Source organism: Muntiacus reevesi, chromosome 3, assembly GCF_963930625.1.
Source record: "Muntiacus reevesi chromosome 3, mMunRee1.1, whole genome shotgun sequence".
In the NCBI taxonomy this organism is placed as follows: Eukaryota; Metazoa; Chordata; class Mammalia; order Artiodactyla; family Cervidae; genus Muntiacus; species Muntiacus reevesi.
Window position 1 is genome coordinate 100,762,003 of NC_089251.1, and position 14,847 is coordinate 100,776,849.

The 14,847-nt window shown below is 43.3% G+C and overlaps 2 protein-coding genes across 7 annotated transcripts in view; one reads left to right on the forward strand and one right to left on the reverse strand.

The window, feature by feature from the left end:
- Positions 1-516: 516 nt before the first annotated feature.
- The window catches only part of ANAPC1 (anaphase promoting complex subunit 1), a 108,830-nt gene continuing 94,499 nt past the window's right edge, over positions 517-14,847 (reverse strand). For 5 of the 6 annotated variants that reach the window (XM_065929837.1, XM_065929840.1, XM_065929839.1 and 2 more), the window contains exons 47-48: positions 12,442-12,576; positions 6,850-7,224 (exon numbers count right to left, since the gene is read on the reverse strand). In XM_065929837.1, the coding sequence (XP_065785909.1) occupies positions 7,109-7,224; positions 12,442-12,576 (251 nt within the window). In that variant the 3' untranslated portion in view covers positions 6,850-7,108. Of the gene's footprint in view, positions 2,565-6,849; positions 7,225-12,441; positions 12,577-14,847 lie in introns of those variants that run through there. The other variant, XM_065929838.1, reaches the window with a different exon arrangement.
- On the forward strand, positions 2,573-3,968 carry LOC136164619 (NTF2-related export protein 2-like). The gene has a single exon (XM_065929842.1). It carries the CDS (start codon positions 3,007-3,009, stop codon positions 3,595-3,597), a length of 591 nt encoding a protein of 196 aa, XP_065785914.1. The 5' UTR covers positions 2,573-3,006; the 3' UTR covers positions 3,598-3,968.

Genomic DNA, 14,847 nt, shown 5'->3' on the forward strand with positions numbered 1-14,847 from the left:
CAGGGCACGGGGGGGACCCACAGGCTGGAGTCTGGAGGGAAGGGACACACAGCACACGCAGCCCTCCCCTGGGGGTCTGCAGATTTCACCCCGAGGGCTGGTGCTCTTTCACCTAGACCTCACGGCTGCTAACGAGGATGGATCTGCTCAGGATTCTTCCTTCAACTCCAGAGCTCTACACATTTACCCAAAAATACCTGCTTAACCTCTGAAATGCTACAGTAAGCAGAATGAAAACATTCCTGATAAGTGAAAGATATGCACACAAATAAACACAAATGAAAGAAACACGAGTGGCCTTAAGTAGCTTCCAGCCACTGTCCCTGCGACAAGTCCCCCAGGAACATGACTTGCCAGGGCAGGATCCCAGCATGTCTGGGTTCTGAGTGTGCACGGTCCACAGAGCCCGGCACCTACACTTAAGTGAGACGGCGCCACTGACTGCAGAGATGAGATGGCGACCACACCTGACCACTGGAGGGAGAGCAGGGGGAATTAGGAGCTCACTCACAGATTTTCAGGGCTTTTATTGAACTTAGTATAAAATGCTTTTCCTAACCTTCCTATTTCATGTTCTAATGCACCATGGAAGAAATATTTTTAGCTAAAAGAGAAACAGTTGAAGATGGCTGTTGTATGATTAAGAAAGCAGCACACAGACTAATCCAACAAATCTAATTCCAAGAAAATACACACAAAGGCCTTTGTTTCTCCAAAGATGTGCGGAGAGAGTAAGAGTCATCTGTCTGCTTTTTAAGGTGTTCATAAACTCTGCCTGGTACAATGGCCAAGTTAACTCACACTTCACCAGCCTCTTCCTGAGTGTCCACTGGACCAAGTTCTCTGTATGAAGAGCGTGGCCCGGGTGCCCAGGCTTGTCCAGGCAGTGACTGGGAGTCGTGTGGCCCCGGGCCGGCCACCTCCTGCCCTGACCCTCGGGTCTCAGCTGTGGAACAAGAGGCAGGACCAGGGGTCACCCAAGCGAGTGTGTGGTGTAGATGCCTGACCGATGGGCTCCCCTCATCTGGAGCCTCCAGGTCCGGCCCTCTGAGCAGCCCACACTCTGCAAGCACACCACACTGCACACCAACTGAAGACGCAGCAGAGCGAGAGGACGGCGAGCAGGCAGGTCTTCCTCGTCCACGGGCCAAAGCCACGGATGTGGTCTGAGAGGCTTTTACCAAAGAACACTTTTCTGAAGCTCGTGACTGCAGAGAAGCAGCCATTGTATTTCAGAGTAGGGGGGGCCTGGTCTTGGAAGCAGGAAGGGACAGTCACCTGGGAGCTGTGGGAACCAGCGCAAGTGTCTGCGTGGTGCAGGAAGTGTTGACATCCCTCCCCCCGGCCCCAGCCTGGGAAAGCCCTCTTAGAAGGCTCTCTTCCCACCTTGCTTCTGCTCCCTTCCACTGCTGGTTCACAACTGCAGACGCAGCAGGCACAGGGCAACTGATTCTGTCCCCCCTCCACTGCTGAGCTGGAGAGATCATCATACAGGGAGGCTTTGCCCACAAAATTTGGTCAGGATGAGGAAGGGGAACCCAGAAGAGGCCCCCAAACCTCATGAAGGATGTAACATCTTCTGGTTTGGTCTCAGACTGGCCCACGGCCTTCAGTCTCACCCAGTTCCCAGTGATGCCTCCTGGCTGCCCCACTCAGGATGGGTTTGGCACATGCGTAACTTGGAGTCCTAACACGTCCCTTTCTCTAACAATTCCTGTCTCAGCTCCATGGCTTTGGTTTCCAGCCCCGATCTCGGCTCCCACTCCCAGGGGCTCCGTCTGCCCAGCTGGTTCACCAGCCTCACACCACCACCAGGCTGAGAGATGCAAGTCCCGCCCTCTTCTAGGATGTCAGGACGTCCCCTAAGCTGGGACATGCCCCTCTCAGGAAGCTGTGAAGTTGGGTGGTTTCCAGGCAAAGGGTGAGAACTGGCCTTACTCAAGGAAGATTGAGCAGTGCTCAGAAGCTCTGTGAGGCTTCCACCACTGGTGTTCCTGCTCAGGCCTGGTGACCATGCCTCAGAGCTGCCCACAAGTTCATGCCTTCACTGCTTTGTAAGATGTTCGAGGTAGGAGCACAGATGTCAGCATCCAGCAGGGAAACAGTATTAATGTACTGTTTCTTTAATTACATCCATCTATGGAGGCAATGCCACACATTTCCACCTCTGTGAGCAGAGACGGTCGGAGGGAACTAAGACGGACGGAGGGAACTAGCAGCGAGTGAGGAACCACATAATAATGACAGACATCACCAAGACGCACTAGGGTCTGGATCTCCCATTTGTGAGAGAGCAGTTAGTGAGGTGGAGGAATTTATTTCCTGCCAACATGCAGTAGCAGGAAGTGACAGGGGCCACTTCTGGGCCCACTCGGAACCGGAAGCATTTTTCTCCAGCTCTTCCTCCTCCACGGCTATGAGGAGGCTAAAATGTCCTGGATGGTGAGTTATACTCTTAAGATTTTTGAAGAGCCCATGAACAGCTGGCACTGACTTCTCCGATGATTCAAGCATGCTTACTCAGGAGTCAACTGTTCAGAACATCCTCTGTCTCCTCAGGAGGCCTGAAATATAAAGATAACGCTGTTTCTAGACTGCAACCTTCCAGCCTGCTGAATCCCTGATAAACCCTGATCATTGCTTCTGCTGACAACATTCTAATGACCGTTCTCCTTCTACATGACAATTCGTAAGTAACTCAAGTCATTCTTCAATCAGAGAAAAGCTTACAAGTTGCAAACGATTGAGAGTGAAGACACCAATAGCTGCCCAGTACTGACTTCTTTAGGTCCCGGCTCAAATGGGATTTTCATAATTTACCTCTTTTAAATTTTATTTTTAATTAGAAGAAAAACTCTTTTAAATGTGAAGGAAGGATAAGAGGGGCACAGAAGTTATAGGGTACACGGAGAACTGATGCAGAGGTCATAGGGTACGGGGAGGAGCCGTTGCTTCAGTTAGAGACAGACCGAAGGGAGGAGAGACAGGAAAAAGGCAGATTGAAGTATGAGAAAATTCAGAAATGAGTGGTCTCAGGGAGACAGAGAACAACACCAAAGAAGAAATGATTTTTCTGAGGAGCCACACACCAGCTATTCGTGGCGAGGGAACCAGGGACGAGAGGACGTAGTGACGCCGCCACTGCAGGAAAAGGGCAATTCGGACTCCCCGATGGCCATGGCTGTGGAATTTAAAACTTACGTAGATCAGGCCTGCAGAGCTGCTGAGGAATTTGTCAATATTTACTATGAGACAATGGACAAAAGAAGACGGGTACTAACCAGGCTGTATCTGGAGAAGGCCACTTTAATATGGAATGGAAATGTTACAGGGCTGGAAGCCCTAGCCAATTTTTTTGACATGTTGCCTTCCAGTGAATTCCAGGTCAATATGTTAGATTGCCTGCCAGTTCATGAGCAAGCTACTCAGGCCCAGACCACAGTTCTTGTTGTGACCAGTGGAACTGTGAAGTTTGACGGCAACAAGCAACACTACTTCAACCAGAACTTCCTGCTGACTGCGCAGACTACTGCTAACAATACCGTGTGGAAGATTGCAAGTGACTGCTTCCGTTTTCAGGATTGGGCCACTATTTAAAGGGGGCAAAAATCCATTCTTTTTTGGTCCATTAGTTCCAGCAACAGAAATTTATGTGAGTTATTAATTCATTTCATTTTGGAAGCACTAAAAACTAGAATATGCTGAAACTAAATTTCTTTAATAATTTTTTATTCCTAGCAGCACCTTTTCTAGCAGCTGCCAATTTGAATCATTGCCCTTAAGAGCTTTAATGCTAGTTTCCTACATGCCTTATACATGTTTCACTAATGACATTCTTACAGTAACATATCCATAAGCTCTGTATTAGCATACTCACTGTGAGCCCAGCATATCACAAAAAGGAAATCTTTTTATAGTACTATCTATGGGATATCAGCACAATGTAACTTTCTGGGAGGAAGTGGAGTGTTTATTGTTGTTGTTATTAGATTAATTTTGTAGTATAAAGTGTATCTTTTTTGTTTAACACTGGTAATACAGTTTATATATAAGGCTTTTTCAAAGCAATTCAATGAACACATTACTAGTTTAGGTTTACATAACTACTCTGACATACTAGAATCACATGTAGAGATGTTCATTAGTCTTTTTATGTTAAGTAACTTTTTTCATGTTGGCATGTTTTCTTAGGAAGTGAATTAATCTACTTGAGAGATGTTAAATGTTCTCAATTGATACCCGAGTGTTGGATACACTCAGTGGCTTAAAAGCAAGACTTCTTTAAAAGCTTTTTCTTGGAAGCTCCAGGTCTGCAACTTTAGATAGTAAATGGTAGTAGGACTAATAGTTTTAGCGGGAGAATGAGGAGTGAGAAATGTATAGATCCGAGGTTGGCCACAAGTAAGAAAGGATGGCCAAGTGGTACCTTTGGGTATTTATTTTCTACCTCCTAAAAATGTAGCCTAATTTTAGGATTTAAGTCATTAAGGTAATAAGTATCTTTACGAAAAGGTCATGACTGTCACTTTTGTTCTAAGAATTATTTTTAAGTGTTTTTCTAGTTCACCTCATGCTTATCACCAGTATATGTTTCAATTTATTTAAGAACTTGTTGGGGAAAAATGTCAGCAATAAGCCTGACCCTGCAGCAGGGTCTGACAGAAAAGTTGGAAACAAAGCCATGGCTCTCTCTTTGGGACCCTTAACTTCTAAGTCTTCCATGTGAACTTCAGACCAAAAGTCTGCTACATACTACCCACCCCCAAAGTGAGTGATTTGTTCCCTGTGTTTACACTGTCAACTGCATGATCTCTTTACTACTTAAAGCTAAATTATTTAATCTCATGATGGTGTTCTTCCATACGGCATTGAGCAAATAGATCTGTTATAAAACATGTTCCTGTTGTGTAGCTCACATTTTCTTTTTGGAAAAGATAGAGAACAGAAGATCTTCATAAGCCTATAAACTTCAGAAAAACCAGTTGATTCATTCTATGTCTCAGCATCTAAAGAGAAAGAAATCTTTGTTTTTTGGTTGAACTTTAAACATTTTTCCATTCTTGAATTCATCGTTCTCATGTTTTTACACTAGATGTGCCAGCTTTGTTTCCACATTCCAACTCAGTATTTCTTGTTACACTTAATTTGAAGATCAACAATTCATATACTCTTTTCGCAAACTACACATCACATTTCTGATATATTCATAAAATAGAACTAAGTAGGAGAAAGGGATGGAACAGAAATTTAGACCACACCTTGTAGTACTGACTAAAGCTTACACATATTCTACTCAAACTGAGTTTATTCCAATTTTGGATTGACTTTTTAAAACCACAGCTTTAGTAGCAACAGCCAGATTGCCCAAATATTGCCTTTTCCCTAAAGAAGAACAGTCTCAAGTAAGAGTGGCATATAACTAGCAATAATTGAATTGACTGGTTGTATGTATACTGTTCATTAATTTGAATGTTTTGAGACTTGTGTATGAATTGCTGTTTCCAAACTCTGTATAACTTTTAAATGGCTGGAACTACTCTTATATGGACTAGACTGTTTTTTTGACATGCGCATATTTTTGTAACTTAAAAAAGTAAATAAAATTTGCCTTTACCAAGTTTTCTCAAGCTTGGTTTAAGATCTTTTGACTAATAAAAATGGATATATAAAAAAAAAACAAAAAATAAAAGTTTTTGTTACTTAAAAAATAATAATAATAAAGGCTCCAGAACAATAAATAAATAAATAAATAAATGTGAAGGAAGCACATTCTGTCGTCTCAATCAGCCACTTCACCCATGACTCACACGTGAGGGTAAGACAGTAAAGGTCTGAATAGAGCCACTGTGCACACTTCTGGGATGAAAGGAGCAAACGCCATTTGGGTTCTTGTCAAAGTCTCAGTGGAAACATTTCTATTTGCATTAGCTTTCACTTTTAAAATTAACTGCAGAATCTCACAATTCAGCACATGGAAACGTGAAATCACAAGACAGACCTTGCAGCTTTGACTAGTTTAAGGTCCCGCTGGCCATTTAAGGAGGCAGAAGACACCTCAGAATCTAGACAACAGAAAGTCATCTTCTTCTTCGTCCAGAAACCTGAAGTTGGAGACATCTTATACAAATACCGTTCCTTATCATCTAGTCCAAAAACTTGATATGGGTGTACATTCTCTAAATCCTGGGTGGAAATGAACTATCTTTTATTTTAAAATACAATTTCTGAAGACGTCTCTGTAGTGAGAATTTTGCATTTTCTCTATTTAGAGCAGGCTTCATGCTGGACAGTTCTTTACTAGGGTATAAATCTCCTCCTGTTTAAGATGATCCATCATGCTATGTCACTGTCACAGGATGAACAAACTTTCTTTAGGCAATGGTGATACCCTAGGAAATGCTAAAAGCCCTTTGTTGCTGCAAAAAGTAAAATTATATAATAACAGAGCTTTTTAGAAAATACATTAAAAAAATACATTACCATATGTAAAACAGATAGCTAATGGAAAGTTACTGTGTAACACAGGAAGCTCAACGCAGTGCTCAGTGACAACCTAGAGGGATGGGGGGGGCGAGGGTGGAGGGAGCTTCAAGATGGAGGGGACATATGTACACTTATGGCTGATTCACACTGTTGTATGGTAGAAGCCAACAGGATATCGTAAAGCAATTATCCTCCAATTAAAAATAAATTTTAAAAAAGTGAACATCTCTGTAATGCCCCCTGCAAAAAACTGCATTCCTGAGCATAAAGCCACTTCACCTGAATCACCAGAGCTGAAAGATTCCAAACACTATTATACACCCCAGTGCCAACTGCTCTACTCTGAAAAATCTTAATCATCAAGAGTTTTGAAAACAAATGAAAACATTTTATTTATAAAAGTAAAATTTCAACTCATTTTTATAAATCCTATCACGTTAATGCCAACAGCAACAGAATCTCTGGGATATTTGAAACACTTGGATTTTTAAAATACATTGAGGTTTGTGCAGCTCATTTCCCCCAGCTATATTATAAAACTTAGAAAGGTTTCTTTAGCTTTGTCGTTTGGTCACGTTTTTTGTGCAGAAGTCATGCTTCAGGGTAGGCTTACCACCAGCCATGATCACATAACCATTGGCTGTGGGTTTCCAAGCAGCAGAGGAGCCAATCTCAGCAAGGCCCGCACTGGCATCTTCAGCTGTTTAAATCTGAAGAGGAGTTCTGCAAAGCTTGTGCTCCCTGAAGAAATGGAATGGAAGGGAAGGGTCACATATCACTCAACAAATTCCCCCTCTTTCAAGGAAGCTTCAGACACACAATCACTTTTAAAGCTGGTATTCTTCTCTTTGAAAACAACTCCTAAAAGATACTACTTACCTTACAGATTTCTCTTATGCACTCTAGGAGATGATTTGACAAGAAACTTTCATTTGTTCCATTCTGTACTTCTGAAGCTGACTTATAGCTCTATGTGAAACAATCAATACCATCTTTATACATATATATTTAAATATAATTAATTAATATGCCCAGCGCCTCCCTGGTGCCTCAGAGGGAAGGAATCTACCTGCCAATGCAGGAGATGCGGGTTCAACCCCTGGATTAGGAAGGTCCCCTGGAGAAGGAAATGGCAACCTGTTCCAGCATTCTTGCTTGTAAATCCCCATGGACAAGAGGAGCCTGGTGGGCTACAGTCCAAGGGTCACAAAGAGTCAGATATAACTTAGCAAACAAACATCAACAGATTTCCTAAGACCTCACTAAAACCAAGGACAGAGAACACATGCATAAGAGCTATGAAAACACCTCCAATGTTCTGATGCACTATGGAATCTAACAGACCATGCAGACTTAATGTGACCATCACTATGGCTAGGTTGAAACCCATCACCTTGGTATTTGTCTTCTATTTGCTGTCTTCTGTCCCCCTTTTCCTCTTTTGGACTGAGTACTTTCTATGACTCCACTATAGCTCCTCTGTTGCTCACTAGCTCTGTTTTCTTATTTTTAGTGGTTGCTTTTTGATTTATAGTATTATCTTTACTGCAGATTACCTTCAAGTGAGGTTACACCTATTCACAGGTAATGTAAGAGCCTTATGGCTATACTTCCATTTCTTCCCATCCAGTCTTTGTTCTATTATTATACATATGATTTTTCAGAATTTACAAACACCATTGTAGTACATTGTTATCATTTTTATGAGTCAGTTGTCTTTTTTTTTTTAAGTAGTTTAAAAGAAACAAACCTTACATATATACCCATGTAGTTACCATTTTTTGCTCTTCATTCCATCATGTAGATCCATATTTCCATCTGATATTATTTTCCTTCTGTCTAAAGGACTTACTATAACATTTCCAGCAGTGTGGGTCTGCTGGTTATGATTTCTTTCAGCTTCTGTGGTCTTGTGTTTTTTTTTTGTTTTGTTTTTTTTTTAAAGATATTTTTGCTGGGTATAGTGTTTTTGAGTTCTTTATAGACGTTACTCCATTAACTTATCACTGGCAATGCTTCCTATGAAAAATATGCACTCTTATTTTTGTTTCTCTGTAACATGCTCTTTTCCTCTGGCTGCTTTTAAGATTTTTGGGGGGACAATTTGCTTATTATATACCTTAGCTTTCTTTGTTTCTCAGACTTTGGATTCATTGAACTTCTTGAAACAAGTTTTCACCAAACCTGGAAACTTTGCAGCTGCTATTTCATCAAGTATTTTTTCTGTCCCTCTCCCCCATTTTTCTCTTCAGGGACTTCAATCTCTTGTAAATTGGGTACTTGAAGTACCAGAATTTCTTCCTCCATTTTTAATGCTCTGTTCCTTTTTTACAAATTTTTTCTTTTTGCATTTCACTTTGCATAGTTTCTAATGCTGTCTCTTCAAACTCACAATTATTTTATTCTGCAATGTCTAATCTGCCATCAATCCAATTCAGTGTATTTTTCTCCTCAGATGTATAGTTCTCACCTCTAAAAGTTCAATTAGATTATTTTTATATCTTCTATATCTCTTAATGTTTTGAAGTATGGAACAGAGTTATAATAACTGTTTCAATGTCCTTGTCTGCTAACAAACATCCACTGATTTCTCACCTCTTTCATTATAAGTCGTTTTCCTGTCCCTTTGTATGCCAGACATCAAAGAATTTTACCTTGCTGGGTGCTGGATGTTTTCATGTTTCTGTATTCTTGAGCTTTGTTCCTGAATGTAGCCACATTACTTGAAAAAAGTTTAATCCTTTTGTGTTGTGCTTTTAATATTTTTTAGGTGGGATAAGAACTCTGTTTAGTTTAAGGCTAAATATTTCCCATTATTGAGGCAAGATGTTCCTGAGTGAGGTCTCTTGAATTGTGAAGTTGTGGGAACAGGTACTGTTCCTGTTGTTCAGTCGCTAAATTATGTCTGATTCCCCGAGACCCTATGGACTACAGCAGGCCAGGCTTCCCTGTCCTTCACCATCTCCCTGAGTTTGCCCAAACTTGTGTCCATTGAGTTGGTGATGACATCCAACCATCTCACCCTGTCAGCCCCTTGTCCTCCAGCTCTCGATCTTTCCCAGCATCAGGGTCTTTTCCACTGAGTTGGCTCTTTTCATCAGGTGGAAAAAGTACTGGAGTTTCAGCTTCAGGATCAGTCCTTCCAATGAATATTCAGGGTTGATTTCCTTTAGGATTGACTGGCTTGATCTCCATGCTATCCAAGGGACTCTCAAGAGTCTTCTCCAGCACCACAATTCAAAAGCATCAATTCTTCAGTGCTCAGACTTCTTTATGATCCAACTCTCACATCCATACACGACTGCTCGGAAAACCACAGCTTTGACTATATGCACCTCTGTCAGCAAAGTGATGTGTCTGCTTTTTAATATGCTATCCAGGTTTGTCATAGCTTTCCTTCCAAGGAGCAAGCATCTTCTAATTTTGTGGCTGCAGTCATCATCAGCAGTGGTTTTTGGAGTCCAAGGAAAAAAATCTGTCACTGTTTCCACTGTTTCTGAGTCCATAAACTGAGAATGTGCCCTCTAATCCATCTGGACAGTTCTTCCCTCAGCCTCGGGAAATTTCTTCACATGCACGTGCTGAGCAATAAAGACGCTCCTAATATTGGAGGGGGACGGTCTGCAGGTGTCTGGCACTCTCTGTGTGCCGCTCCTTCCTCTCTGGCACTCCATCATGTAAACTCTGGCTCTTCTGGCTCCCTGCATTCTCAGCTCCATGACCTCAGCTCTAGGAGTCTTCCAGGTTCTTCCTGGGTTCCCTCTCCCTGCCCCCCCGCCCCCACCCCCAGTCTGGAAACTGTCAAGGCGATTAGCTGGGGCAATCAGAGCTAATCTCATTGTTCCTCATCTCTTAGGGATCCCTCTTCTTCACTGCCTGATACAAAAGCCATTGATTCATATGCAGTGTCCAGGATTTCCCACCTTTTTGTCTTTTTGTTCAGGTGGTATAGTACAGATCTCTGTTACTCCATCCTGGATGAAAAAGGAAGTCTACGCTTTAAAACTTTTTTCTCTGTTTAGTAGCTTTGACTATTCTGCAACTAGGTGTGGTTTTCCTTGCACTTATCTTGTAATAGGGGTCCTTCATTTTTCAAAATTCTTAGCCTCTCTCTCTTCAAATATTGCTTCTATCTCATTTTCTCTCTCCTCATTGTGGGATCTTAACTACATGCATGTTTGACTTCACTTACTTCAAATGTCTCTTACTCTCTTTTCTGAATTTGATACTCATTTTTCTGTGCTTCAATCTATTTATTTTCAACACACCTGTCTTATGGTTCATTTATCTGCTATGTCCAATATGCTAACTAATCTACATAATGAATTCTTTTTTTTTTCGCCCTGCTGGCATGGCTTTTGGAATCTGTTCGTCAACCAGAGACTGAACCTGGGCCATGGGCAACCACTGGACTGCCAGGCAATTCTCTACATACCGAATTCTTAATTTTAGTTATATTTTTCAGCTCTAGAATTCCCTTTAACTCGTTCTTACTGATTCCAGATTTCTGGTGAAACTGTTGATCTTTTCCTCTATTTTCTTGGAAATATTAGTCATAGTAACTCCAGACACTGGAGTCATCTAAGACTGATAATTCCAATATCTGGATCACATTCAAGTCTGTTTCAACATTACCCCTTTTCCTCTTATGTCTTTTCATTGTGATTCAGCACCGACACTGTGAATTAAACATTACAGTTTTCTTCCTCATGTAGAGGTTACTCTTCCTCCCATCAGGGAGGGAGCCTGCAAACAGATCTCCTCAGTTTGCTCTACACCAGTTTTAGGTCTGGTCTGTCCCAGTCCCACCTGTCGTCTACGGTTGGCCCTGCTTTGCCCCACCGGGGCGGCTGGGAGGCTTACCAGAGCCGCTCCACCTTGCAGACTGTGAGCACTGCCCTTTGCTTCCTCGGCACTACACTGCTGCTGAAATCGCGGCTCACATTTCTAGCGTCCTGGTTTCTGCTATGTTTTCTGAAGTTTTACCCTATGCACGTGCAGGGAAGGTTTGATAAACGCCTCAAGGGAATAGAGCACCCAGGTTTTTGAATTATTATTCCTATGGTTCCCTCCTATCTGGGATTTTGCTCCCGAAGTTCCAGGCCTGGAAAACCATTAATTCAACCTCCAGCTCCTCTGCCCAGCAGCACTGCCGCTTTTTTCTGGGTCTCTACTTCCTTTAATGAGTTGACAAGTGCCTTTGGGAGAATGTCAGAGTCAGTATGGAGCTCCTCAAACGCTTCCCTTCTCTCGGGGATTCTCCTTCCGCAGTCAAGTTCAGCTGGGAGGGCTGCCACCAATTCCTGTAGGCTTCATGAAGATGTCCACATTTATACTTGCTGTTTGTGTGTGGAAGAGTCTGTCTAATACAAGCAATTCCACTGTGGCCACAACTAGAGGTCTCTAAATAGTGCCTTTTTCTCTGAGGTTTTCAAGACAGCCAGAAATCAATAATGTCATTACACTTTAAGTGATTAAATGGATAGATTTTGTATCTGATTCTACAGTCTGAAATACAGTCAGATGCTAAAACTTCAAACTCTGTTACGGAAATATTCAAATACATACAAAATTAGACTGCTATCGTTTCAAAGTTTTATAATATTAGAAATTAATATTACGTGTTTTTTAAAAATATAAACTGAAAACTCAGAAAATAAAAAAAAACTAGTAAAAGTCAATTAACAGAGAAGAACAATAAGAATGTTAGTTTATTAGTATATACCAGTATTTGGGGCCCTGTGAAGAATCTGTCCTCTTCTGAATGGAAATAAAGGTTTATGCATATGGAAAGCTCAGGTAGTTTTCATTAGAGATTTTTGGTTTTGTTCTCCAGGATAAAATTCTCAACAATAACACCCAAATATGAATGAAGGCACAAGTCTAACCAGAGGAAACACCGCAGCAGGAGCCCCCCATGGGTAACACAGGGATGAGGGAGGGCCCGGAGGCAGTTACCTTCCAGGCCGGCAGACGGCAGGCGCTGGGGGGCCGGCACGGCGTGGTAGACCAGGAAGCAGGCCAGCATGCTCAGCTGCGGCTCCTCGCAGGGCTGCCCGCTGAGGTAGGCGTGCACACACCTGTCACCTCCAGCTGAAAGGGGCACACACGGGACAGAACCAACTGATTCACAACTGAGAGGCACAAGGAACGAACCCTTTATTATTTTCTCATCAAGAACTCACGGAGCACCTACCATACATCAGACAGTTCCTATGCTGGGCATTAACGTTACTGCAGTAAACCAGCCAGAGTGCCCATCACTGCAGAGTTTAGAATGTTGTGGGGGACAGAGATGTTACAGACCTAACATCAAACAGATGCCAATCACAGATCAGGATGAGTGCCATCGAGGTGCAGTGGTCACCACGGTCATCACCATGGTCATCTTCCCACACACCCATCCTACCACCTTTCCCTCCTCGCTCACACGTGAGGGGACTAGATCCTGATTCGTCTTGGTCAGAGGTTCTCAAACTTTAACAGGCATCAGAATCACCTGGAGGACTGATTAAAATACAGATGAGTGGACCCCAACAATTTCCTGGATGGGACCAGGGAAACTGTGTTTCCAGCAAGCTCCCAAGCGATCCTGCTGCTGCTGTTCCAGAACCCATGCTGTGAGAACCACGGGTCTGGGGCTATCCAGTCAGTGCCACTCCCCCAACACAGCGACCAGTTCAGGGACAGGCAGACAGACATTCAGGGAGAGTGACACACTCTGCCCTCAGAAGTGATCAAGGAACGTGCATGAGTTTCAGTTCAGAGACACAAGGAGATGCTTGACAACATGTCTGCTAGAGGCTTGCAGGAAACAAATTTCTCCGTTCTTATGGCAAAGCTCCTAGAAGCAACTCTATTCTTCCTCTAAGCAAACTACTAAGCTTGTGACAAAGAACTGTCACTGTTCTACCATCAGAAAAAAGTACTCTGAAGATAAAGTCATGGCACAGAGCATAACTGATGGAACCTCACAGAGATGGAGCTGGAGCTACTAGAGTAACATGTCCCTTCAGCCTACAGTCACTGTGGACTTCCAATTATGTAAGTTCGTATGTGTCCTACTGTTTGAGCTGGGCTTCTCTGGTGGCTCAGTGGTAAGAATCCGCCTGCCAATGCAGGAAACATGGGTTCAATCCCTGGGTCAGGAAGATCCCCTGCAGAAGGAAATGGCAACATACTCCAGTATTTTTGCCTGCGAAATCCCACAGATAGAGGAGCCTGATGGGCTACAGTCCATAGAGTCGCAGAGTCAGACACGACTCAGTGACTAAATGACATCTTTCAAGCCAAGCTGAGTCAGGCCTGCTGCTACTTGCAGATACAGAAATTCTGATACAGAGAAAAAGGCTGAGAGAGAGAAAGAGAGAAGTAAAAATGGCAGGAAAGTTGCCTGAGGCAGCGTGGTCACAGAAGGCCTGGGAGGAAGGAGCATATTTACATGGAGGCTGTGAGAATGAGCATGAGTTGGGCAGGCAGAGAATGAGAGGAAAAGGTTCTCGGGATGGGAAGTAGTCCTGTGCTGAGAAAGAGCTCTGTGCTTTCAGGGAAGTGGAAGGGTCCGGGGGGCCTGAGCGGAGTTTATGAGGAGTGGGTGGTACAAAAAAGAGGCTGTGGAGAGAGAGAGAGAGGCCTTGCTGGTCATACAGGGCCTGGTGGCCAAATGGTAAAGATTTTTTTCACAACTGAATCAGCAGCCTTTGCAAGGTTTTAAGCAGGAGAGTTAGATCCATTTACTCTTTGGAAGACCACTGTCAGCTGACTAGAGATGGCGAGAGGGAGATGAGAGTAAAAAGCAGGAAGATGTGCAGGAGGCTTCAACCCTCTGTGTCCAGGTGAGAACACATCACTGTTCAAGGAGAGAAGTGGCAAAATGTGGACAGATTCACGAGATGTTTAGGAGTTAGGAATGAAAGGCTAAGGTAATGGATTGGCTACCACAGAAAAGATGAGAAGGAGAGGGAGGAGGGGGCAACAATACTCCCAGAAAGGCAAGGAAGGAAAGCCAGTGAGACAGGGATGAAACAGAAGGAACGGTCAGAGCTTTTCTGTTTGTTTTTTAACAACTGGGAAATGGGAGAGCGAGCTGTCACAAAAGTCAAGAAAGATCACCGTCCTTAAGAACGAGATGGAGTGCCAGGAACACTACCAGAAGCCCGGTGGACCTAGCAGGAGGAGGTTAGTCTGGTGGGAGGTGGGGACATCTGGGCGGCAGCACAAGGCCTGATAAAGGAAGCAAGAGAGGCTCTGCTCTGGCAGCTTCTCCGGAGAGGCAAGAGAGAACGCAGCAGCTCAGCTCCCTGACAAGGACTTTCTCACGCCTACTGGCTTTCTGTTTCACTGATTTTCTCTCTTGTTTTTGTT